Source organism: Panulirus ornatus, chromosome 12 (genome assembly GCF_036320965.1).
Source record: "Panulirus ornatus isolate Po-2019 chromosome 12, ASM3632096v1, whole genome shotgun sequence".
Classification (NCBI taxonomy): domain Eukaryota; kingdom Metazoa; phylum Arthropoda; class Malacostraca; order Decapoda; family Palinuridae; genus Panulirus; species Panulirus ornatus.
The window spans coordinates 24261047-24287404 of record NC_092235.1 but is presented as its reverse complement, the minus strand read 5'-3'; the positions used below and the strand labels follow the sequence as shown (position 1 = coordinate 24287404).

Below are 26358 nucleotides of genomic sequence, written 5' to 3'. Positions count from 1 at the left end.
CTGACAACCTCCATCCATATCCCACAGACTCACCAAATCCACACACAAGCACTGCTGTTCCATTGCTACAACTTACTTTCAGACTCCTACATTTCCCTTTAGTACCACAATTTTTGATACTCGGATGAAAATTTTGTATTTATCACCCAGGATTAAGCGCACAAGCCGGCATACACAATATGGGCTCACATTATTGCTAAAATTGTTTGGGCAAATCTAAGGTTTTCAACATAGGCAGCCACTAACTGCTTCCCCAGAAAACATCTGCAGCATGTAAACACACTGGCAGTTAGTTTCCTTTCAGCAGCAGGGTAATTTACATTCATTCAGAATAATGTATGATGAAGGCCATTGTGTCTGGTAAAGACTGTGCATCAGTACCCTGCTTCATATGTTGAGAAAATTTTTTTTTTTTAAGCAAACATGTTGACAAACTGGTGTATAGAAAGTTTTACTTTCATGACACACTCATTTTAAGCAATATGTAACCTATGACATATCTGTCCAGCAGCTCTGGGAATATTTCAATTAAATTTTCAACGATAAATAAAGAGCAATAAGTCAAGAAGATATAAAAGATCTATAGTTTACAAGGTGAAACCAAGGTCTTTTATGGATATTCAGTATAAGGCATCTTGCCTGCAATACATGTATAGCTAATTTTAGAAAATATAAAAAGGACAATATTTGAACAAAGTGAATTTACATTTACACACAATGCTACTTACTGTATGGAATATTTAGTTTCCTCACACAAAGAAAATTATACTTAACTGCAAACATTCCTGAATCAAAATGATGTCTGCCTTTTGTAAATCTCTGTGGAATGAGGTAGATAATCTGTACAAAACTGCACTTGGTTATGGATGACACAATTTCAGGTACAATAACTTAGAGGCATGTTTGCTTTAAAATACTATAAACAACGTCCAATGAGGTTAACCTCATCTGATTATGTGCTAAGGAAGCAACTTAGAAAAAAAGAAAAGAAAAACCTCAAGCTGAAATTCATTTAGGAAAGTATCATTTATGTAAATATTTATAAAGATAAAAGTCAAATAAAAAATCTATGCGATTGTAAAAACCTACTTGTCAAAATAGTTTGATCGAAAGGTAGTAATAATATAAAGCTTATAAAAATACCTGAGTAATACACCAATTCACATTCAAAATGTCTTAATATACAAAATGCTGCACCAAATTCCAAGATGACAGTCTTCGCACCACTGTTAAAATGGACGAGTGCCTCATCTTGGTTCACAAATGACATCAAAATTACTTTGGAAATCATATCTATACAACTGTAAGAACAATATTTTTGAAGCATATTCAAAGATGACTTTAATACTTTATGTAAACATAATACTGTAGAGAATTTTGAAACAACTTTTGTACCTGGAAAAACAATGTCAATGGCACCCTTGTTTTACAGTACAGGTTTTGAAGAAAAAAAAAATTTCAGTAATGTTTAAAATGCTAACAAATTCCTATTTTGCACAATGTTAATATTTTTGAATACCAGATAATACTTCAGCAGCATACTGGCATATTGATCTCTCTATAATCAAAACTGATTTAAAAACACAAAATAGAGACAGCCATATAAAATAATATACTGTACCATCAAGCACCTAACACAAAAAACAAGATCCAAAGTTTTATTAAAATACTAAACTCTTGATAATTCAACTGCATTCAGTACGTGAATGAAGAAGTTTATCAACACATTTATATTAATGAAAAACTTTATAAATTTATCTGTGGAAACTAAAAGCCCATCTTCATTCCAATACATACTACATGTAATACTTGCATCTTTAACATTTAAGCTTAGATAAAGGACCATACTGATGTCTGTTCATAATGATTGATCAAAATTTCTCAATGAAGAGGAGTTTACCCATTAGGTAGATCAATTGTTATATGTTTCTGCTTTACAATCGTTCTTCTTACTGAATGGTTAGTGCCTCACCAAGAGCCCAATCTATTGGTCAACAGTTTAACTAAATCCGTACAAACAAATTAACTCTTGCTATTTCCTATTTCTCCTTTCCTGAATTTGTTTGTAATTAAGGTTAAAAAAATCCTCTAAACATTAACTTGTATGCTTATTAGCTGAAGGATTCCTTTTTTTTTTCACATGCATATCTACTGCTAATGACGAAAGCTGTTGGCAACTGCTTCTCCTAATATCAAGTATATCAATATGCCTTATTTCCATATAATATAATCAGAATCCTAGTTTTAGATCTTCAACACCTCCACATCTTGAGATGTGGCATTACATGGTTATAAATGTGAGTGAGCAGCTTCATGACATCTAGACAGACAGCTCAATTTTTCTCGAGCATGAAACTTACATTAACTCAAAATTACAAATTATATATCCAAAGATTATATTTAAAGAATAAAGACCATGAACAGTCTGTTTCAGTAAAATCCATTATCATCTTATTTGTATTTAACAAAATAACTTAACATTATGTCTCAATTTACTGTTAAATGAAATGTATAATGGCAACATTGTAGTTAGGCATTTGAATCTATTACTATATTCACATATACTATTTTTTATTGACGAAGATTAAGAAACTGATATAAGAAAATTATCAATTCCTCAAATACCCTATTTTCATTCCAATGCACAATTACAACATTGGGAAGATCAGCCTCTTAATATTTTTCAAATAATTCATTGCAAAAAAAACTTAATGAATCCTAAAAAGCAATGTAATGTAATAATTCTTTAAGTAGTGTTTTGAATACTTAATTAAGCCAATTTTCGTTCTACAACTGTAACTACAATGACGGTCTAAGCTAATTCCTCAAAAGTGTCTTAATTCATGAGAATAAAACCATTATACAATTGTTTCTTTCATAGCTCTATAAAGCTAATACTTCAAAATATATGAATTATAAAACAAATTGTATCAATATAAAAAAATATTAAAAAGATGAGGTATCCAGATTTCTTTTTTTGTGCATAAAATCTACTCTGCCAGGTAAATATCTACATAATACTTGCACAACTGAAAACTGGTCTTGTATTTCATAATTACTCCATAGAAAACTTTAGAGGATGAATGCCTTATTGAGGAAATACATGACATACTTTCATATTATTGTATATTATGAAGTCAAAAATACATTCTGGTAACTTAAGACTCTTTATTTGAACTGGGGTTGGGTGGACTTTGTTTTGTTCTAAGCACATCAATTAGTACAAATACCACATTAAAAAAATATAAATTTTCTGGTGACAAAATAACAATGCTTTAAGATATTTGTTTTACATTCAAGTTAAATGCACAAAACTGATAAATGAAATTACATAAAATCAATCTCAACAACTTACAATGAAATCCACAAGTACCTTACATAGTTAAACTAATACCTTCTACAATAGATATGAAAATTTCCCTGTGACCTAAACCGCAAATTCTTAAATTCCCATGAAGTTATTGAGGTCTGATGTCAAAATCAGACTATTTAGCAAGAAATTCAAACTACATTCCATTCACCCACTCAGAACAGTAAATTTTGTTTACAAGACATTTCACAAAAGGATTTATTGCAGTTAGTATATGAATTAAAAAACTCACTGAAGAAAATATGCCATTTTTCTTTATCAAAAATGTAATAGTTTCTATATGAAAGATACAATAAACTAATGCAAAAGTAAATTTAAGGTATCAATCAATACAACAGAAGGGGAATGTGTCAAGAAGAATGCAAAAAGGTCATCAAATATTATGGTATATCAAAGTTGTTGGAGGCAATGCGTAACCAAATTATTTTATGGGCAGACTACATGAAAAGCCTTATAAAAAGAAATAACGATGGGATACTTAACATCAGCTTTCCATTAACATGAGCTGAATTATGGACAACCGACTTTACTGAAAATATAAAATTGTACTTTAATCAGGAACATGCAATAAATTTTTGGCCATTAGAAAAAATAGATGTACTTCCTCTACAAAACTTTAAACATTATGAATGAATTAATATTTTCTCTATTATTACAATCACTGGTCAACGCAAAGTGTACATACATGACCTCTAGGTGAAAAAATAGTTGCCAGTAATGTCACATTTAGGTAAAGACATTGCTTCACAAGTATCTGGTGGGTTAACCATATTCAGATGGTCAAAACATGATACAGATACAATCAGAATGCCTGTTATAACACTTGAAATGAAAACACTATACATGCATTTTTTTCCATGATAGGGCCTTATGATCATAAATGCACAAATCAATGTTTTAGAAAATTAACAGAAGCAAAATTATTTATGCATACCTTATCAGGTTCACTTTTTTTCTTTTCAAAACTAGAGTATCTACAAATATATGACTGCTTTCTAAGCATGGTTCCTGGAAGCATAACTCATCTGCAATGATTTATCTGCTTGAAGCTGATTAACATGATAGGTATTCCTGAGATAGTAAATTACTTGAGGTAGTATTACGTATATCATCACCAGAACTAGAGAGAGCTTGGTTCATGAGCTGCTGAAGCCAACAGTAATAAAAGCTGAGTAATACACCTGTAAAGACAGTGGGAAGCATGTTCTTGAGAACCTGCCATTCTGTGCTTTAGAGTAGGTAGCCTTTACCCATCCCAACTTGGACAATATAAATGCCACAATTTTGGATCAACTTGCTGTACTTGCTTGCAGACCTTTGCACACCAATCAAGTCATTCAACTTCTGCCATCATAAAGTTTAACCAGCTTTACACTACACTACAAATTTGCATGCCAATTAGGCTGTGCACTAAAACTGAATTAAAGTCACAGAGTGACACAATCTACACTGAAAACAAAATGATTACTTTTATGATATTACACCCGTTTTTTAAGAAGAATTTACCCCTAACGCTAGGCGTACTTCATACAGCCTATTAGATTTTCTTCTCCAATGTGCTCAAGCAGCACCTGATTGCATGCTAAAATATGCTATATATATGTTATCAACATAACAAGATTAGAATACCTGTTTCTTAACTCTAACAGTGAGGTAGTCCTGAGGAGTAATCAGGTTGTGGGAAATACCTGAGTGGGGTCACAAACCAGATCAAGGTTGCTGGCATATATAGAGTGCTGGTAAAGTATTATAAGAATTCATCTTTACTAGTTTTAAGACTATGCAGCACCTATTACTGGTAATTCCAAATTTCTATGAAATCTGAATAACTTTGGTATTTTGTGCATATATAATCCAGAATATTAAACAATACTCATCCTAAAAAAATATCTTATAAATTATAATCTTGGTCTGCATAACATTAAGAGTTCTAACTTTTGTAATTATATATCAAAATGATTAAACCCTCAAACCCCGGTAATCTGCCAGCAAAACCTTAATCTGGTGCTCATGTGGCCCTAAATGAGCTGCAAAATTGTATGCACTGCAATCAACCTACTGCAGTGCTGCATACACACAAGTATACACACATGTGCATTCACAGAGATGTAAAGCCCCCTTGTTAGTGGGCATTTATCGCACATGTGTGGAATGACACATCAAAGCCAAATATAGAACTGGATCCCTGAGTTAGCCACTTTGAGATATATTAATAGTCTAAGACCACAAGGAGTATTGTGGTAAGGAACAAAGAGGTAATCTATTGAGAGCACCACGTAAGTCCATCTATTAAAAGCCATCCATCCTTTTATCTGGCTAAAGAATTAATTCTTTCACCCAACCATCCAATATTTCTACCTAGAGGCCATCCTCCTCCTGAGCTCATCAAATAAAATTGAGTGTATATACAAAAGTTTGAAGCCTCTGACAATAAAAGTATACCCTGTATCATTCTCCAATGAGTGAACTATCATGGTGAGTCAAGACACACCAACATACCTGTAAAATTTGTACGATGTTTCATCACTTTGTACTTTGTACTTGGTATGCAAGACACTTAAGGCGAGACAGACAAGCAATCCTTGCACAAGCTCAGAGAGATATGAGCCTTTCAAATACAAAACATTCACAATTATACCTGTCTGGGTCGTTCAGAACACCTGCACCCGGTTGTTACCAAAGTCCACCACAATGATGTAACCATCTGGAGAAATGCAGATTCCACTAGGGCGGTCAAGCTGCCCTGGTGCAGATCCAGGCATTCCAAACTTGCACATGAAATTACCATTGGGATGGAATACTTGAATGCGGTGATTTCGAGAATCTGCCACAACAATGTGTCCTTCCTGATCAATAGCTATACCTTGTGGTCTCAAGAACTGTCCTGATGCTGAACCTTCATTTCCAAGAAACCTGGCCGACTGAAAATCTGGATGAATCACAAGAAGTCGATGATTATTGAAGTCTGTGACAACAATGTGACCTTCAGGGTTGAAGCAAACACCACGTGGTGAGTCGAAGTGTTTCCAAAGTGCACCCTCAAACCCATACTTATTCAAAAATGTGCCATCATGTCGAAAGATCTGGACACGGTGATTTCGGGTATCAGAGACTGCAATATGACCTTCTGCATTGGTTGCAACATCCCAGGGATAATTGAATTGTCCATTTTTGCTACCCTTCTCACCAAACTTGAATAGAAAGGATCCATCGAAAGTAAACACTTGAATACGATGATTATCCTTATCAGCCACAATAATTCTTCCCATTTGATCTGCTGCCACACCAGCAGGTCTATCAAACTGTCCTGGTCGTGAGCCAGCAGTTCCAAAGCAGTGGTGAAAGCTGCCATCCGGACTGAAAACTTGTATACGGTTGTTACTACGGTCAGCAATGATGATATACCCATCTTTATCACAGCACACTCCCCATGGACGGCATAACTGACCATCGCCCTCTCCTTCGCCTCCTATGGTGAGAAGTACAGGGCCCACATTGGCATAACTTCGACCAGATTTTACTTGTACAGTATATGGGGATCCCTGTATATGCATTCCACGCATAAGCACAGCAATCATATGCTGGCCTTCCAACTGTGGTCGATAGGTCACCAAGTATGAACCATTACCTCGGTCTTGAACATCAGCCTTAAAAGCTATTCCATCAGGGCCATGAAGAGTTACAATCACCTGGTCACCACCAACAAGTCTCTGGTCTGCAAGATGATCTTTTCCTTGCACTAAAAAAGTGGCTAATTTCCCTCTTACTGCTTGTTTCAGTCCATTTCCAACAGCAATAGAATTTGGAGCGTATCCTGAGGAAGAAATATAACCCATTGAGCCAATAGCCTGGTAAAGAGAATTATCAGGGGGAGTGAACAGAATATTATCATCTTCATGAGGGCTTAGATGGGCTTTAATTTGCCTTAATTCATTCATTTCAGCCAAAACTTTATCTCGTGTTTGAAGGAGTTCTAAGTGGTTGGCCGAGTCAACAGAAGAGCCAAGAGTATCAACAGTGTGGGTAAGCCTTGCAAGAGCATTGCTTAAATCATCAATTTGGTCCTGAAGTGTTTTACCTTTAACTTGACGGATTCTTTCTACTTTGTGTAACAATTTTCGTTCCCGATCTTCTAATGCAGATATATGGCGACGTGTTGTTGTGCGAACATCACTTGCTACAGCTTGAGCTCGAAGATCTACACGGTCCACCATACGTTTAGTAACACCAATACTGTCTTCGATAGCACGGATCCCAGTTCGGGCATCAGTGAGTAGCTTCATCGTAACAGAGCGGGAGCTCTCTGCAGCATCTTGGAGATAAATGAAAGAATGCCCACGATGATCACGTAGAGTACACTCCCGACAAATGGCAGTATTGCACATTTCGCAGTACAATCGAATCACCTCCCCTTCATGCAAGTTGCAATAAATAACAGAAGGGCGTGGAGAGGAATGTGAAGGAATGGCTGGAGGAGGAGAGGCAAGATTAAGAGATGTATGGGAGTTGTCATCTGGAAAATGGGAGCGAACTGTTCCACCCCCATTCCCATTACCAGCAACGCCAATAGCACCATTGCCATCTTCGTTTGGCATTCGAATAATGAAATGGTCTTTAGTGAGACGAACACGCTGATGAGCACGGACACACGAGTCACAGAGGGCTTCGTTACAATCTCGGCAGCGGGAGGTGGCTGCCTGCCTATCATCACAGCTTGCACACAGATAAGGATTTCGACAATTACTAGCCAGCTCGTTATGAAGGAGTGGTAGTGGAAGCAGCTGCTCACGACTGTTCACATGCGATGCAGAGGGGCTAACCATGCTGGATGGGGGTGGAGGGTTGGTAATGTCATCATCTGCTGACACCATGTCAAGAATTGAAGGTAGGAAGACTGGAGGATTTAGTGCATCAAGGGGCTGATCAAGATTGATTTCACGGTGACATGTGGGGCATGCTAGTGTGGTGCCCACTAGAAGAGAGTCAAAACACGGGCCACAAATAGCATGAAGGCAAGGCAACACACGAGCCTCCTCAAGTCCTCCTAAACAAAGAGGACATATTCCACCACTGCTATTATTGCCCAAACTCAACCCATCTCCACTGGACCTTCCACTAGCCATCGACACCGCCACGCCCAGCCCGCCCAACCCGCCTCCACCCAACCCACCCAGTCCGGCTGGCCCCAGCCCATCCAGCCGCTCCTTAGCGCTGCCCAGCCCACCTGGGTATGCACTCGCCATCCTGAGGAAAGAATGTAAGCATTATTAAAGTTATTCCATATCAAATACTACTTAATAAAAAATGAGGCAATCCATAAACATATTAATGTCAACTTTACAATTAGTTACATGCAACATGTGTAAGATTGTTGATTTCAACATTAAGATATCTAAAGAAATGCAACTTTTCTGTACCTAATCAGATTCTGATCTTGAAACTGTTAGGATACAAATATTAAAAAGTCCTTTAGTTATCTTTTACATGAAAACCAGAGGGGTCACCTATGGAATACAAGTGTCCAGCATTGTTACTGGGAGAAATGCATGAAAGGCTGGAAATTATTTGTAAAGATCAGAAACATCTGTAGTTAGTCCCATAGCTTAAGGTATATTTTTCACATCATAAACCATGGTACGTTTCAAGGTGGACAACTATGATGGACAAAGTGATCTTTAAGTGTCTACCAAGCTATGCAAATGACAAAACTGGATGGGTAGTTTTTTCAAGCTCCTTCACTTTTGAAAAACAAGAGTATCTTTTTTCTGGCTCTTTCAAAAGTACGAAAATTACAATTTGTAATATAGAGATTTTCTGGGAAGTGAATTTCTCACATTTTGTATCATGTATCATTCCGAGACCACATCATAGGAATTATTTAATGAATCTCGGTCTTAAAGATCGGGTAAAATAAACCTACAGTATTTTGAATAATGTATTCCACTGTATGCAAAACAACCATCTGTTGAAAAGCATTACAAAGTTTACTTTAAGTGCCAAGATATCTGAAGGCCTTGCATTAAATGCAGAATAATAATAATTCACCTCAAATCATTTTCTGGAATCATGTTCATATTACGACAAAGGTTACTTCGTCAGAATCCAACCAAATCTCCTACACTGCTGCACTCCACTTCTTAAGCTCCGACTTTTTTTATTCTTTATTTCTTGTATTCAACATATTACCATTTTTGCCTCTCAAGGCCAAAATATCTATTTTGCTTCATGGACTGTATAACCTCATTAAGTCACCTTTTACATTTCTGTATGAGGTTAACATTATTCTTTATGATGTTAGTAAAATGAATAAATGAGAAATACAGCAGCAAAGATAGGGGATATAATGGAGGTTATGATCCCTTCCTGGAATTTATAAGACTCCCAATCGACAAAGAAGCAACTCATACATGTATTCCAATATATCTTCAATATCTAACCAAAATGTTTCTTCTTGATTACCAAAAATTTATACCATTCAATAAGCTTAAGATCATTCCTAAACTTGACTCGCAACACTGACCAGAGAGAGGTCCACTGCATGAGAAGTGATACATAGATGTGCTGAACAAAGAAACATAAGCGGTGATGACTGATGGCTTAGCCCATGAAAGCTTCACACCAGCTATGTCTCACCAGTAAAAGGTGTCAGTCACTCTCAAGTACTTTACTAACATGCCCTGAACAGGCAGACCAAATGTACCACAGGCTAGCAGCAAAGACACGAGCCAAATTGCATTTCCTCCTACATTTCTACAAGATGTATCATCCTCTGTTCTTAAAAGCATTCCAAGCCTTACTACATATACAAGAAAGTCTCAACTATATGATGTAATATCAACTTTCACTGTAGTAACTCGCATAATACTGAAGGATGAATAGATTCAAAGCACATCTTAAAGTGTGATATGGATGATTTGTTCTTTATATCCAAAGATTTTTCAATTAAATTCTTAAGATCCACAAATGTCATGAAGGGAATTATAATACTTTAATCAAACCACATGCGAACAGTACAGTCTCAAAAGGAAAATCATAAAAGTGGTTGGGAGCAATTAAAATAGTCTCGCCAAGTCTAAGTATCCCTTCTCCAAATACAGACGTCTTGTTCAAGAGAACCTTTTACCAGCTTTATGAAAATGGAGAAAATACAGTGGGAGATAAACTAACAAGCAGCAGCTCTGATAATGTGGGAAACCTTCCAAGCAATACGTTTGCTTTTAAGAAAAAAAAAAAGATTTTGATCACTCAACCACTACACAATCATTTCCATCAAGTACCTATGAACAGTAAATCTTACCATGTTTATGAGTAAGCTACAACAGGTCACTCGACCGTTTGTATTTACACAGCCATAAGATCAGAACAAATATTTACAAATAAGGCCCTCTAGTGTTATAATCGTGTAACTTTCTTCAATAGTCAATGAAATTTCGCAAACATTGAAAAATATTTCTGACAATCATTTCCAACTCTTTAAAAGAGCCCAAAATTCCTCTAAATATTCTAGTTGTTAAAAAAAATCCTTCCTAAGTGTCAAAATACTCTAGATTATCCACAATCCTCAAGAACACTTCCTGTCTCAAATAACTAATCAATACCCAAGGCGTCCATCATCATTGATGTGCATACAAAGTCCCATTATCTTCTAACATTCACAGGCATCCAGGTTTTTCAAGATTCATTAATAAAAATCATAAAATATTTAGAAGCCTCCACAATTCTAAAACGTATACGACTGATGTCTCCCTCTTTATTTATATATAACAAGATGGTATCAGAGGCTCTTCTGCCTCCCATACATAGAATTGTGGCTATGCCTCAAATATGGCTCCCTGGCTCAGTCAAGCTGTTTAAAGTTGCAGTACGTTGGCATAAGTATCCTCCACAAACTATGCTGATATTGTACATTTTGCAGGCAACAGTCCAAGCCCTTTCTAAATTTCTCCACTGTGCCACCCATGCAGCTTATATCCAAGATGGCCCTCTGTCAAAGTCTTCCGCTTTCTTGTTTTGTCTATCTGTGTATGGACATGGGGTGTGGGATACTACAGTACAAATGTTCTCCAGCCATCTAAGAATTCTTACATTAGGTCTTCTGATACTTGGCATTTCCATGTACCATTATCTACCCTCATTACCTGACCCTCTGGGTGAGTGCTCATATGGGATTCACTAATTATTTCCAATGAAGCCGCGCTCAAGCAATAACCCGCCTCAAGGTAAAGTGGCCATGACATTGAACCTCAGCGTGACTTACCAGAACTTCAGAATTTAAATTCCGATATGACTGACTCATGAGTGGGGTTTGAGGAACAACAGCCGGCTGACATCATTGACTTATGGAACACAAGGAACTGGTGTGTGTATGTGGGGGGGGGGGAGATTATATGAAAACCCGGCGATTTTACATTTAACCTCTTTAAAGGGTAAAAATATCTGCTTAAGTCACTGGAGTGCTAAGCATTTACATCGTCTTAATGACATCGATTTAATATAAGAAAACTACTTTCACCTGAAGGGGGTGGGGTTTTATGGCTACAAGCTTCCGTCTACTTTGGGAACATCGACATCCATTAATATTCCTTAAGAAACACCTTTGAGAATTGTTCCACCACCGACCACTAAGCCATCCATACCTCCTCGGGGCCGAGCTCACAAACGAGGGGTTGAGGTCAAAGGAACAGCCACAGCCCTTACCTCGAGGAAACCCATACACCCACCTTCCCCCAACCACCTACCTGCACGGCAAATACAAACACTCCCCATCACTCAGCACACTACCTCCCATATCAAACATATCTTCAGAGATTTATTGCTCGCATGTCCTCCGACGGTGATATGATTTTCCATTATCGCATTTTTGGGCTTAACGACTTCGACGGCCCGACTGCCTTCGACCTCATCCGTTATTGTCAGGTCAAAGGCCAGGCCAATCACAACGAAAGATCGTATCGTTGTACTCAAGGTGGGTTGGGGGGGTTAGATCTGCAGACAGTGCCTACTGGGTAGAATTCTGCTTGGTAACCGTAATGCATTCACGGGCCGCCCAAGATCGAACGCATAGGTTCAAATCCTGGTTGCGGCAGTCGGTCCACAGTCAACCCAGCTGTTTATCCACCAGAAGAGTTGGTCGACAAAATGGGTACCCGACTCATGCTTATATATATATATATATATATATATATATATATATATATATATATATATATATAAACGTTAATGGGATTGCCTTAATTAGGGCATCGGCTAAAAAAATAAGAACGAGTCCAGGCTGGAAATGTGAGAATTCCATGTATCTCTGAAGTCGGGAACTTTGGACTTACGAGGCGATAGTTCTTACTTGCGGTACAGAGGATAAGACAGAAGGTTACAAGGTATGTGAGGGCGGCAGAGGGGCTGGCATGTGTGGTCAACCCAACAAGATTATGGTGATCTGGGCAAAGTACCTGCGGCCCTCACCTGCATGGGGTGGGAGAGGGAGACGATAAAGTGTTTGCCCAGGATTGTATACAGGATTACAGCCAGCCCCGGTACAAGGAACACACACACCATGGCGCCTTCTCGCTAGATAACCCATAGACACAACACCACCACATGACCCACGAGTATCGTATGGAGTGTGTCGTCTGCCCAGGAATTTGGGACAGTCTCCCTGTCCATCCATGCCTCTGGCGGCGTCCGCCCGTCAGCCACTTTTAGTCTCAGTACAGTAACGGATGACGGCAGTAGATGTGGCAGAAGAGAAATATGAAAGGTCAATCATGTTCTGAATGTGGTTTAAGTTACATCTAATGATCAGCGGCCAATGGCTCTCGATTTTTCTCTTCCAATAAAACGTACAACATTAAGAACCCTGAAAGTTTTAATCCCCAAAATAGAATATTACGGATTCTTGGCAAGCAAAGTGGTTTCTGTCTTAAAACCGGAGGAAAATTTCCAAAGGACAAAATCATCCGTTCTTTCGACAGAATTCTGCATCCTTCATCCCCTGCCATTTATCATATACTGCAGCAATCTGTACCTTGTATCTATCATTGCCATGAGCCATTTCTACGACAGCATCACAACCACCGTTTTTAAGTATATCATCTTTGTATGAACAAGGGATTCAAATCGCCAACAGGGGATCCACATCTCTGTATCAACAAGGGATCTCCTCCACACACAGCCAGCGACATTCCCGTCTCCATTACCAACAAATCGGGTACGAAAGAACATTAAATAATTCTTTCGTGTAGAACAGACAACGAAAGTCCTATCACCAATCCCCGTTTAATCATTCCAGCATTACTGCCTCCACTACGGCCACGTCCCCGACCCGAGACCTTTCTGGGTTTATAATGCCGTAAAATATTTGCTTATTCTCTACAGGTTTTACTTTCACTTATCGTCTCATCGGAGCACCAGTTCAAGAACCACCTACGCAAGATGGTATGACCTTTGAGCACGACAGTAAGGCACTCTGGGTACGATGGCATGGTCTTTGACCGACTAAGGGCTAGCGATCATTCAAGTGGGGTCGTTCAGTCTTCTGAAAGCGTTAAGCTGACCTCGCTGAGATCATACAGGCTGTCTGGTTATACCAATTTAGGTGCCTTTTAAATACTATCGACTCACTCAAAATTTGCCATCAGTCGGACCAAAAGATACTGCGAATGACACAGACACAAGAGGCGCAAAGAGGGAACTCTCGGAGACGTTGGAGAGAGACGTGTACGAAGGCTCGTCCCGACGAGACAAGCAAGCCAAGATTAGAGTAAATAGAGACGTGGGACGAGATGCGAGACAAGTTATGACGAGAGACGGGTGGCAAGAGGCCAGAACGAAGCCGGCTGGCTGGCTGGCTGGGTGGGAAGCCTAGCGGTGGTGGAGAGGTCATTCGCATATCGCATGCATCGTAGTGCTAAGAGTCGAACCGGGAGTATGTGATGGTGACGTTGAGGTATACATTAACCACATCAAGAGAACCTCAACCCTTCTAGTAACATGTCAGTGGCGCCATTCCCTCACTCCACATGGGTCCAGTGGTATCAAAGACTCTCTAGTCACAGAACTGCAACAACCCAAGATCAACCTCGTCTTTATTCCAACTCCAACATCCCAGAATGTTACTCCCTAATGACGACGGTGTGACCCTGAAGTACGATGGCATGGTCTTTAACCTGACCCTTACGAATCATAATAATAAAAAATCGTATCTAAAATATAAGAAAATTTGGAGATGGAACCCGGCTGAAACTGTATAGTCCATTTACACAGTACAATCAACAGAGCCTTGCAATTACTTTTAGCAAATACGTGCCAAAGAAAAATCTCTAATCATAAGGCAATCACAATCAACGCGTCTGTATCCTCGATGCGTCACAGACAGACACGTAGTCCACTGCAAAAAGAAAATGGATGAACTCGTTATTATCTAACAAGATTATCCATGACGTTCTAAACTCGCCCAAAGGCGAGGCGACATTGGAATCTGCTTTAATCAGCAGTGGTGGTGGGTGGCGATGTGACGATGCGACACCTGCAGGCTGGCTGTCCCACACCTGTGTACAGTCAGTCACCAGACTATGTCTGTTCCAGCACCCGTCATCCACTGTCCCATCGCTAACCCATCAGTCACCTTCTTAATCACCCGCTCGCTGTTCCACAAGCCCTTCCGTCATCGGAAGGCAAGAGCGTCACAGCTGTTCCATCACACTCTTTTCCATAGCAGTTCCACCCGCGACGGCTCTGTTCACTAGTACAACGCCAGCGAGGTGCTGGCTCCTCTGGTGTTGCAACGCAAGGCTGTATGTAGTTCTACGGCAGATCCACCAACCGAAGATTACCCTAAGACGTTATGTTTAAAAGGTGCAGAGAAGCAAAAACAAAACACCATCAGTGGATGTAAATCTTTACATAAAAAAAAATAGGAAGGACTTGTAATAAAGTGCTAAGGAAATCTGATGCCCTTCCGCTATCACTAAAATATAAAATCAAAAGCTTCAAATCAATTGCCTTAAAAATACGTGGTAAGTTCCAATAATCAAAGAGCTACAGGGGGAAAAATCCGCAAATATAAATTTGTGGACAGTCACTCTTTACTAGTGCCAATCCTCTATTTCTGGCCTTCAACCATTTTTTTTCCCTTGAAGGGGAGAGTGGGGGGTGAAAGACATTACCCGCTACCACATCTCTGCACATGCTCGTAAAACATTATTACCTTATCTCTTATCTCAAGTGGTGAGATGAGAGGGATGACAAAAGAGAGATAAGGGCACATTGAGCAACATTGGCGCGTGATTGATCACCCACACGAGGTATGTTGTAAACAATAATCGTGGGAGGGAGTGGGGCTGACTGGTGGAGGGACTGGAAAATGATGAGATAGACTGGAAGGGGACAAGAGAGGTCTGTATAGGGAAGGGGAAGGGAGGGGAGGGACGATTTGAGGGGTCTATAGAGACACGAGGAGTGGGATGGGACGTGAGGGAATGAACTGGGGGGGGGGGGGGGGGTCTCTGGAGGTAAGAGGAGAGGGACTGGATGAGAGGGAACCATTGGACGGGTCTGCGGAGGGACTGGACGGGAGGGGACGAACTGGAGGGACGAGGAGAGTGATTGGATAGGAAGGGACGACTGGGAGGGTCTACATTAGAAATCCCGAAACAGGGAAGGACCGACGACGACAAAGGTTGGGAAGGGGTCCCTGTCGCGGAAGGGGTGTGAATGGGAGGAGTCCAGCCGCCCGCTGGAAATGGGGGGGAGGGAAGGGAAATAACTATCAGCTGGGATGGAGGGGAATGGAATAAACAGAGTGATGGAACAGTGCAGACATCACGTCAAACTTTACGATGGCTGATAAAGTTCAAATATGACCTTCCAGGGATATAGACCTCCTCCACTGACCATACAAACAAAATAAAACCATGCCAATCGAACTTTACGCAAATGTATATATTTACCAGAGCAACTTACTCTCTAATCTCACACCCACAACATTCTTCCGCCCTTTGCTACACACCTATAAAAGCCAGTCTGCATCCTTCTACATGACCACAGCCTGCTACATTCCCATAGAGCCAATCTTCAACCTCATTTACACTATAAAACCAGTCTACACCCTGGTACACACCCATAGAGCCTGTCCACACCTCGGTATATACCTACAGAGGAAGACTAGACCTTCCTACACACCCACAGAGCCAGTCTACGCCCTCCTAGATACCTATAGAGCCAGAAAACACCCTGCTACATACCTATAGAGCCAGAAAACACCCCGCTACATACGCAAAGATCAAGTCTACACCCCGCTACATACATAAAGTCAGTTTACATCCTGCTACACACCATGCCTGTTCCTCCATTCCCCTACATTATCAAAAGACCAAATTCCACTCCCGAGCGGAGTGAAAATTCAACCTAATGCATCCGAATGAGCCCCTCCGTACTGTAGCACGGATAAAACACGCCCCACACTCCTGTTAATACACCCGGCCAGCCAAAACCACACCCCTCTGACACAGCGGGGCAACTAGCGCTATGGGTTGAACGCTAAATCGAGCTGACGCAACACACGCACGCACACACACACACACACACACGGGATCGACGGCACAGCGGCCTAGCGGCGGCGGCTTGCAACAGATGAAGGTTACTGGCGGGGGAGGAGTGTGTAGTAGGGAGAGGGGTTTAGTAACGTCCCCAGCGACCCTTCCTGCTTACTGGCATTCGTTGCTACAAGGCACCCCATATCCTCCCCTTCCCTCCCTCCCTCATCCATCTCCCACCAGTCTCCTCCCTCTCTACCTGGCCAAGTACCAGGAGGAGGAGGAGGAGTGTGTGTGGTTTAAGAAGAGCCAGCGAGCTGAACTGTACCATTATTCCAATATCCTTGTTTAACGTGGTGCTTTGGCTATCAGTACCACATACGCTATACTCTTTTTCTCTCTCTCTCGCTCAAACACACATTGCTCTCTTTCTCTCTCTTCCTCCACCGACCTCTGAACAACCTACCACAAGCTGTGATTCACAGTTCTTACCGTCTAACGTAATCGAAGACAACACTCGTTCTAAATATCTTACCACAAAATCTGTTCAACATAGTGTCGGGTTTTCGTTCATATCCAATACGGCACTAACAATCACTTATTTTTTTTCTAAATTAACCTGACGTTAATGGCTGGTCCCAATGATTAACCCCTACCTGAAGTAACTATATCCATCAATAGATATCTGGGTTAATGGTGACTATAATAAGTTACGGCAGTACAATGATCGATCGTTTTTAATTACGTTACCTATCATTACTAACGCTCATTGATATATATATATATATATATATATATATATATATATATATATATATATATATATATATATACACACACTTGGTATGTTTACGTAAACGACCACCCATCTCTTGTACACTGCTTACTTATTTCTCCGTTAGGCAGAACATGAGTACGCACTACAAGGTAAGGGCTTCCTCGGAATTCAAGGGTATGCACTATACGGCAAGGGCTTCCTCGGAATTCAAGGGTATACACTACAAGGCAAGGGCTTCCTCGGAATTCAATGGTATGCACTATAAGGCAAGAGCTTCCTCGGAATTCAAGGGTATGCACTATAAGGCAAACGCCTCCTCGGAATTCAAGGGTATACACTACAAGGCAAGGGCTTCCTCGGAATTCAAGGGTATGCACTATAAGGCAAGGACTTCCTCGGAATTTCAGTCACCGCGCCACACGGCTTGGAGGTGTTGCAGAAGTGAAGGACAACACCATCCACTCCTGGTGTTGGGAGGACGAAGAAGAGTGCCGCTTTCGACCGTTGGTTGGTTCGGGTCGTCTCGACCTCTGACCTGACCTTTTCAAAAGGCCGGACCTGGTACCATACCCGTGGGGAAGGGGGGGGGGGAGTCCTATTGCCTTAATAGGTCAGCATGTCTTCCCTGACCCTGGGTCGGTCAAGACGAGGACTACTTTCCCTCTTCCTCTTCTACATCCTTGTGGTTCCTATGGGGACCCCGCAAGCCCTCGGTTCCTGGAAGGCGGGCCGTAACAACTTTACCTGTGAGGCGCTGGCTAACCTTGAAGATCTATGCATCCTCGGCCGCCTCAACAAGACATTACGAATGGGGTTAATGGTTCCTCTTTATGGATGGGGCAGCCCGCTCGCTACGCCCACAAAAACACGGCTACCCGCCGTCTGGTTCGCTCTGCTGAGAACATGTTCCCTCGGGCTGTGGGTCGCCTACGGTGCCAAACAACTACAGTGTCTTGTGTGTGTGTGTGTGTGTGTGTGTGTGTGTGTGTGTTTAAAGCATACCGACTTAGCGTATGCATAAAGACTTGTTACAGCGTATGACTCCAGTGCGGGAGACTCTTCTACCCCCACAGCTCTAGCTGCTACTTTACCCGACCCTTACATATACCTTACGATGGCTTCCGAGGTCTACTCCCAACTCAACCGGGTCTGGGACCAACATACTGCGTTGCTAATGTTATATAACCAATATGTTGCATATAGTTCCCTGGCGTGTGTAGGTCGAATCTTGGCCGTATCGAATGTATGATGTCATCACCTGTCGGGCCACGCCAAAATCCAGGCGATCGTATGCAAGGTGTCGTGTTGCCGTCGTGCTCAGGGATTATCATCGTCGTCTTCAGGGGATTAATAATTACCACCAACTTTCCGCATAATTAATCAATTACTCGATCATCTTACTTACGACCTTAGATCACACGGGGAAGACACAGTGGAGAACTGAACTTCAATGAGGCTGCGACACTTGAAACCTGAAGAAAGCGACTGAAGACGATACTTCAAACTCGAGGCCATCCAGCGAGAGATAGAGAGAGAGAGAGAGAGAGAGAGAGAGAGAGAGAGAGAGAGAGAGAGAGAGAGAGAGAGAGAGAGAGAGAGAGAGAGAGAGAGAGAGCTGGTGAGGCGTAGGCGGGAAGAAGTGAACGCCGACGGAACCACGCGCTAATAGAGCACTCCAGGAGAGGAGAAATACCATGGCGTCTGGGGCCCACGAGCCGAGACGCAACATCACTTCATTCATTCATTCTCCCGTCCGGCCAACATTCCCAGCACGTCTCGCAACGGTGCCTCCGTCATGACGGGGGACGACACACACACACACACACACACAAACCACCTAATCTACATAACACACAATGGAAAGAATATCATTTGACAACTTTAAAAAAAAAAAAAGGGACAAGAGACTGAGCCTAAAGGGGTTACGGTCAAGGTCAGGCAGGCACCTTGCCCACCACCTGTCAATATACGGCATTCACCACATACCTAGACAGGCCGTGACCGCTACCACACACGCCACCACCACCACCACAACCACCACCTGGGGTAATCAAAGATATGAACCTTGGGCCAACATCACACTAGATACGACATGGGTATACTACACACAGGACTGGGGCTGCTAAGTACAGATCACGATGCTAGATGGAATGTATTTGGACAGCTTCGGATTTCCAATGTGAAATGGGATGGTCTGGAAAGACACGAAGCTGTGCATCTGCAGGAGACTATATATAAAGTGAGGCGTGAATGGAATGAGGGTGTTGGCTGGGAAGGGAGTAAGGTATGCGCTACCGAGAGTTCACGGCGGCCTACAAACTTAAGGGCATGAGAGAAAGACAGCCCAGTCCTGGAATTATAACCACAAAGTTTCCAGGTCTGTCCAGTGTATATGTGACTTAATAATTTCTTATGTACATTTAGGTAACCATACTTTCCATCAATGTCCTTTTGCAAACATCCATTATCAACCGCTTCAGTACAGGAGGAAACCCCAATATTGTAATCTCATCTGCCGTACTGCAACCAAAGTAAAGCATCTAATTTCGATAATTACGGAACGTAATGGATCGGAAATGACCTCATGACTGAGCGAGATGCGTATGATACGTAAAGACACGCGAGCATCATTATCTATTGCGATGGAGACGTAACGTTTAAGAGGAATGTTGATAAAACCAGGATGGTGTTACGACGTTCAACCGGAGAGGGTGTGACGCGGCTCCAGCCTGCGTTGCCTTTGGTACGTCAGGCAGCGCGGTCGGGGTTCCGGAGTCCCGCTGCCGGAGGAAATGCCTTGATGCCCCGGCCGCCGCCGCCAACACCACACGCTACGTCACGCTGCAGGATGACCCACATCAAATATGACCGCACTTTTAAGATCCCGGATTCGACCCAACCTCACAGTGTTACACAACAATAAGGGGTTACAACACCCAGTGCTATTTGGAGGACACTCAACCTCACCCTAGTTCGACGTCTTTCTGACTGTTGTAACTGTAGTTACGTTATACATTTGGGGATGACAGTGACGTCATCTGTGTTCTGAAGTTACAAGACCTCTGACACCAATGACTTCAGTTACACCCAACTGGTAGTAACTACGGTAAGGTGTGACATCACTTCGTGTGTCTGATGTCGCGGTGAAACAATGATGTCACGCACGAACCAACCAAGAACTGACCTCATCCGACGTCGCGTTAATGACTTACGTCCGCAATTTAACCGGTGACGTCATCCATGCAGACGGCTTGTAGTCTACTCCGCAATCGATGTCGCTTGAGCTCATGGGTCGAAGATGACTTCCCATAGCATCATGCTATGTGACGCGCCCAGGGAACAAGTTACCAAGCTGTAACGTCGATATCAAGCCGTAATGAGGCGTGCAAGACACCCATGTGATGAATCAGGCTGTCTGGAGGGGGGGTGGTCGTGACGACTCGCGTGCTCTCCGCAAAGTAGCTGGTCAAGTGGGCTCTGTACATCCCCTAATCTACTGAGTGTGATGTTGCTGCAGCTTCCAGGTAGTAAGGTAGAGCTTCCTATCAGGACTTTTATTTGTATTATTTACGATCTGTAGTTATATTTTTCACCTGCTCCTCGCCTGTCATGTAGATCAAGAACCCCAATCTCTCTCGAGCATTTCCAGTATGCAAATCATCTATGCCGTGTGCTCTCCAGAGAACAATAAAGGTGGTTTTAGGAGGTCTTGGTCCCTGCCCCCACCAACGCCTGGACCCGAGGGGGAAGGCCGCTGCTTCCCACGGTTTCTATGAGGCGAGCCAATCGAGGATTGGTCGTTATATAAATGTTAAGCTGTGGTAGTCTTTCTCCTCTCGTCTATCCCTCTCCCCAATACCTTTCAGCCTTTAGGAGTCAAGTTTATAAACACCTTCGAAGCCATGATTAATATCTACATTGAGGATACACGTGTGTGTGTGTGAGCGTATATACACACACAAGAGGGACTGCTTGGTACTTATAAATAAGGTTGAGAGACGGGGCAACACGAGCGCAATTCTCCGTCTCTGTCTCACAGTAGTGACAATTACACACACTCACAACAGCAACTCCAGTTCTTGGGCGCGGTAGGTGACCCTTCCCAACCACACAAGGGGTCAGGTCATAGGTGGTTTACAAGAAAACAACCCAGAGCGTGTGAGAGCCGAGAAAGAAGGGGGAGGGGGTGTTGAATGAGGCTAGTAATGCTGTGGATGAGGCGCTATTCATGCACTCCTCCCCCCCTACCAGACTCCCCCTCCCCCACGGGCAGGTCAAGACCGCATTTAAGCAACAGACAAAGCCAACGGGGACGCCTTTTTTACATACATCACTTAAGACGTCCTCATTCTTGCAACCCTGCAACATGCCGCGCACCCTGGCCGGCTGAGGGCCATGAGATGCTATGAATCGTCTTCAACCACTCTACGAAATGCGGTGGGCTTCTTGTTATGCCGCCGGTACAGTGCCTGGGAACGACGGTACGGCCCTTGAGCACAGGACGGTACAGTGCCTGAGAACGACGGTACGGCCCTTGAGCACACGACGGTACAGTGCATGAGATCGACGTTACGGCCCTTGAGCACACGACGGTACGGTGCCCGAAATCGACGGTACAGTGCCCGAGAACGACGGTACAGTGCCCGAGAACGACGGTACAGTGCCCGAGAACGACGGAACAGTGCATGACATCGACGGTACGGCCCTTGAGCACACGACGGTACAGCGCCTGAGAACGAAGGTACGGCCCTTGAGCACACGACGGTACAGTGCTTGAGAACGACGGTACAATATATAAAGTATCAAGGGGACTTTATAAGTAACCAGGGGACTTTACAAGTTATAAAGTAACAAGATGACTTTGGTACAAGTCAGTAAAGATTGGGCATAGGACATGGAGGCCAGAGGCGACGTCAAAAAGCCCTTGTTGGCGAGACCTGACGTCACAAAGCTCCTGCTGGTGAGGCCTGACGTCACCAAACAAGACCAATGACATCATCGTTGGCAACAGTAACCTCCAGGCTCCACAATGCCAACACAGGTGACATCACTACGCTTATGTTGGCAGGATACATGGCATCACCACCACCCTCCTCCTGGCAACACAGATGACTGTCACACTTCTGCTGGCCACAATGACACCACTACGCTAATGTTGACAACGGCAAGAAAAAAAATCACGCTCCTTCTGGCAACAGTAATGACAACCATATGACGTCACTATAACCATATGACGTCACTGTACATCTTAACAGGTTCGATATTTTGTTTCTGTTCTGTCATGATGACCTACCCTGTGCTGTACTGACGGGTTGTTGTGCGGAGAAGTGCTGTTTGCCGGGATTGTATTTTGAGTTGCACGGACGTATTGTGTGGCTGGGACGTGTTTTGTAGCAGAGCGGCACCGAGTTGTGTTGTGTCTTGTGTGCAGTGGATATATTGTGTTGTGTGGCGGGTATGTATTGTGTTGCGTGGCGGGTATGTATTGTGTTGCGAGGCAGGTATGTATTGTGTTGCGGGGCGGGTATGTATTGTGTTCCGTAAATGTATTGTGTTGTGTGCCTTAGATACATTGTCCGCCGTGGATGTGTTGTGCTGTGTGGCCGGGTTGTTTTGTCTAGTGAGGAGGATGTATTGCGCTGTGGCGAAGATGAATTGTGCTGTGTTGCGGAGTAACGTGTTGAGCGGCAGGTATGTATTATGTTTTGCGGCGATGTAGTGTGTCAAATACAGTGTTGTGAGGGGAGGTACTGTCTTGTGCGGAGGTGTGTTGAGGCGGGGTTGTATGGAGTGGCTGGAATGTATCGCGCTGTGCGACGGATATGTATTGCGTTCTGCAGCAGGAATGTGTTGTGTTGTGCGGCAGGGTTGTATTGCGTTGCGTGACGGGGAGGTATTGTGTGGTGGGTATGTACGGTGTTGTATGGCGGGGACGTGCTGTGCTGTGTGGCGCGGGTGTGTTGTGGCAGAGATGACAGTTGTGGAGAAGATGCACAGTTTTGAATAGCGGATATTTACGGTACTGTGAGGATTTTTCAAAGTACGTAATAATATTAAATAATAACAATTACCGTAGGGTTTATCGCGAACACTAGGGGGCAAGGAGTGTCAAACACACACATCTTTATTAACATATAGTGTCCAAGTTAATAATATACAGTCTCTGATAATTCTGCGCAGGTAATCTTGCAGCGCCCGGTATGGTCTCCGATGGATCCTGACGTGGCTGTGGAGGCGAACTTCAACTCCGGGAGGAGGGCTCCTCGGTGGCAGGTCGCGGCGTTGATGAAGACACTCAGTGCGAGTTGCTTCGTCCGAAGCATGAGGTGCAGACGATGGCTGGAGAGGGTTGGTTGGGAGTAGGTACCAGTGTGTCGATAGACCCCCAGCAATGTTCTTGCACACGCCTTTCCAGTATCACCTACCGTGCTGTGGACAAGGGAGACCACACGAGGGAGAAAGGAGAGTCTGGGAAGAATGGCTGTGGTGTGTGTGTGTGTGTGTGTGTGTGTGTGTGTGTGTGTGTGTGTGTGTGTGTGTGTGTGTATGGTCTTGAACCTACGAGGAATGTATGGAGGAAACCTGGAGGGGTTTTGATATGGATGCCGAAGATTTCCTTCTATGTTACGTTATCGACCAAGAGAGAGAATCCAGGTAGAATGAACCATCTGGAGAGAAACCCCCCAACCAGCCAGATGGTAACGACTATGACACAGCTGGAGGTGTGGCTGATATGCCAGATTTGGTTTGACGGTACTGTTGGTGGCGGTGTTCTACTGCGAAAGGTCGTTCTAGAGTGAGACATATCCTGGTGTGCTGTTGTCGACCTTAATAACGATGGTAGAATCGCCGACATTCCTCCTTCCAGCAGATACAACCATTAGGATATCACCTGCTGAGGTCAGGACATACCAGGGTTCCAACAATCCTCTTGGGCGTCACAGGTAGAACCGGACCCCCCCTCAGTTAAAGCGTAAAGCCCGGATAGCGAGGCTCCTTCAGGAAGTCCGCAAGCTATGGAATGAGATTCCTCCGGTACCCGAGGCTGATGGCTCTGCTGATTACGTTGCGGGTGACTAGGTCGACGGGTTCAGTGAAGTCGACGAAGGTCAGGACTACAGAGGCCTTGCGTTTCTGTCGCCCGCTGTAGATTAAGTCCAGGAAGCTGATGCTGCGAGTAGCAAAGGCCTCCATACCGCTGATTGAGGCATGGGGCCTGGATGCATTGTTGTACAAGGACGGATGGACATGCTTCTTCCCGTCTCCCTGACGAATGGGATGTATCGTAAACTCTATCCCAAGTTCTGTTATCCTCAGAACAGGATGTAAGGACCACCACACCAAACAGTTCTCCTGCATTCCTGGGAGCGCCTCCGTGTTTCCACAAACATCCGCTCCTACTGACCTCTCAGGTCAGAGGCTACCCAAGTCACGGACCTCACACACCACACACACAGAGCCTTGCCACGATAGGCGTTGGGGATACAATACCAAAGGAAAGTTATAGGACTATGGTGTTCCCTAATATCTTCATGATCAGGGGGTTTACCTATCCTATATCTGCTGTTTTCCCAGACGGGAGATTGTGAAACTCTCCTCGTCCTACGAGGTCTTCCTTTAAGGCCTATTATCTAACTTTTTTCTCATTTTCCCTCCAGGTCTAAACTCATGCAAACATGCGTCTGTGTGATCAATGTCTTTAGAAGGGGAAAAAATTCCATGAACTGAATTCTTAAGAGTTTTTCTTGGTTTAATTTTCTCCGTTCTGTGACATTTCAAACCGACCTTCCACGCTACTCCCATCTCCTGTTGCTACCTGACCTGACCTTCTCCCAGTTAACTGCATATGCTAATCCCCAACCCCCTCCCAACATCTGCTGCCTATCTTTGCTTTCTCTTCTGAAGATTCTGCTAACCCAGCCTTATAAGACCCTCCCCTCTGCTGAGCACCATCCACCTCTCCCCGTCAAAATATATCGACCCTTTCCTCCCTCTCATACATACCCAGCCAAAATTATTGTCCCTCCTCTTCTTGGCCACCCAGGATACTCAGTCTTATTGATGCCTCCATTTCTACAAACCCATCTCAAGCCTAACTTGCCATGCCAACCCTTCCATCCTGCTTGACCCTACCTGCTGATAATAACTGTGACCTCTCACCTTACTTATCCCAACCCGTGTCTGACTGTGAAACCTCCCTGGCCTCAAATGACGACCTTCTCTCCCTTTTGATTCCTTAATGACACCACCCCTCTTGCTTGACATGCCATGACATTCGCCCTCTTAATAAAGCTACAATAGTTCTGAAAATTCCTTCATTCGGGTACATAAACGGAAGATATATGTACACCGAGGGGCTATCAATACTCGACAGTTTCCATTTAAAAGTGGAGTCAAAATGCGACAGAAGGGGCAGGTAAGTCGACCAACATTTCTATCCTCACGAATTCAGAGCTTCTAGACTATTAAATCTCACAAACACTACATTGTACAATAGTTCCCAAGTGAAAGTACCTTTGACCACCAGATGGTTAGGCTAGAGTCCTAGCCAAACCGTTTGTGTTTACTGCTTATAACAATCAAACAACCAGTTTCGGGGACTAAAGTCATTGGCGGCATCCACATAACTCGATTAATAATAACCGCTGACCTACCGTAACCTTACCAAGACTGGCCTACCT

The 26358-nt window shown here is 43.1% G+C and overlaps 1 protein-coding gene across 3 annotated transcripts in view; it reads right to left on the bottom strand.

The window, feature by feature from the left end:
- The window catches only part of LOC139751873 (E3 ubiquitin-protein ligase TRIM71-like), a 65345-nt gene that overhangs the window by 13895 nt on the left and 25092 nt on the right, over positions 1-26358 (bottom strand). For 2 of the 3 annotated variants that reach the window (XM_071667515.1, XM_071667516.1), the window contains exon 2: positions 3155-8614. The exons of the other annotated variant lie outside the window; for it this stretch is intronic. In XM_071667515.1, the coding sequence (XP_071523616.1) occupies positions 6022-8614 (2593 nt within the window). In that variant the 3' untranslated portion in view covers positions 3155-6021. Of the gene's footprint in view, positions 1-3154; positions 8615-26358 lie in introns of those variants that run through there. 3 annotated transcript variants of the gene reach the window in all.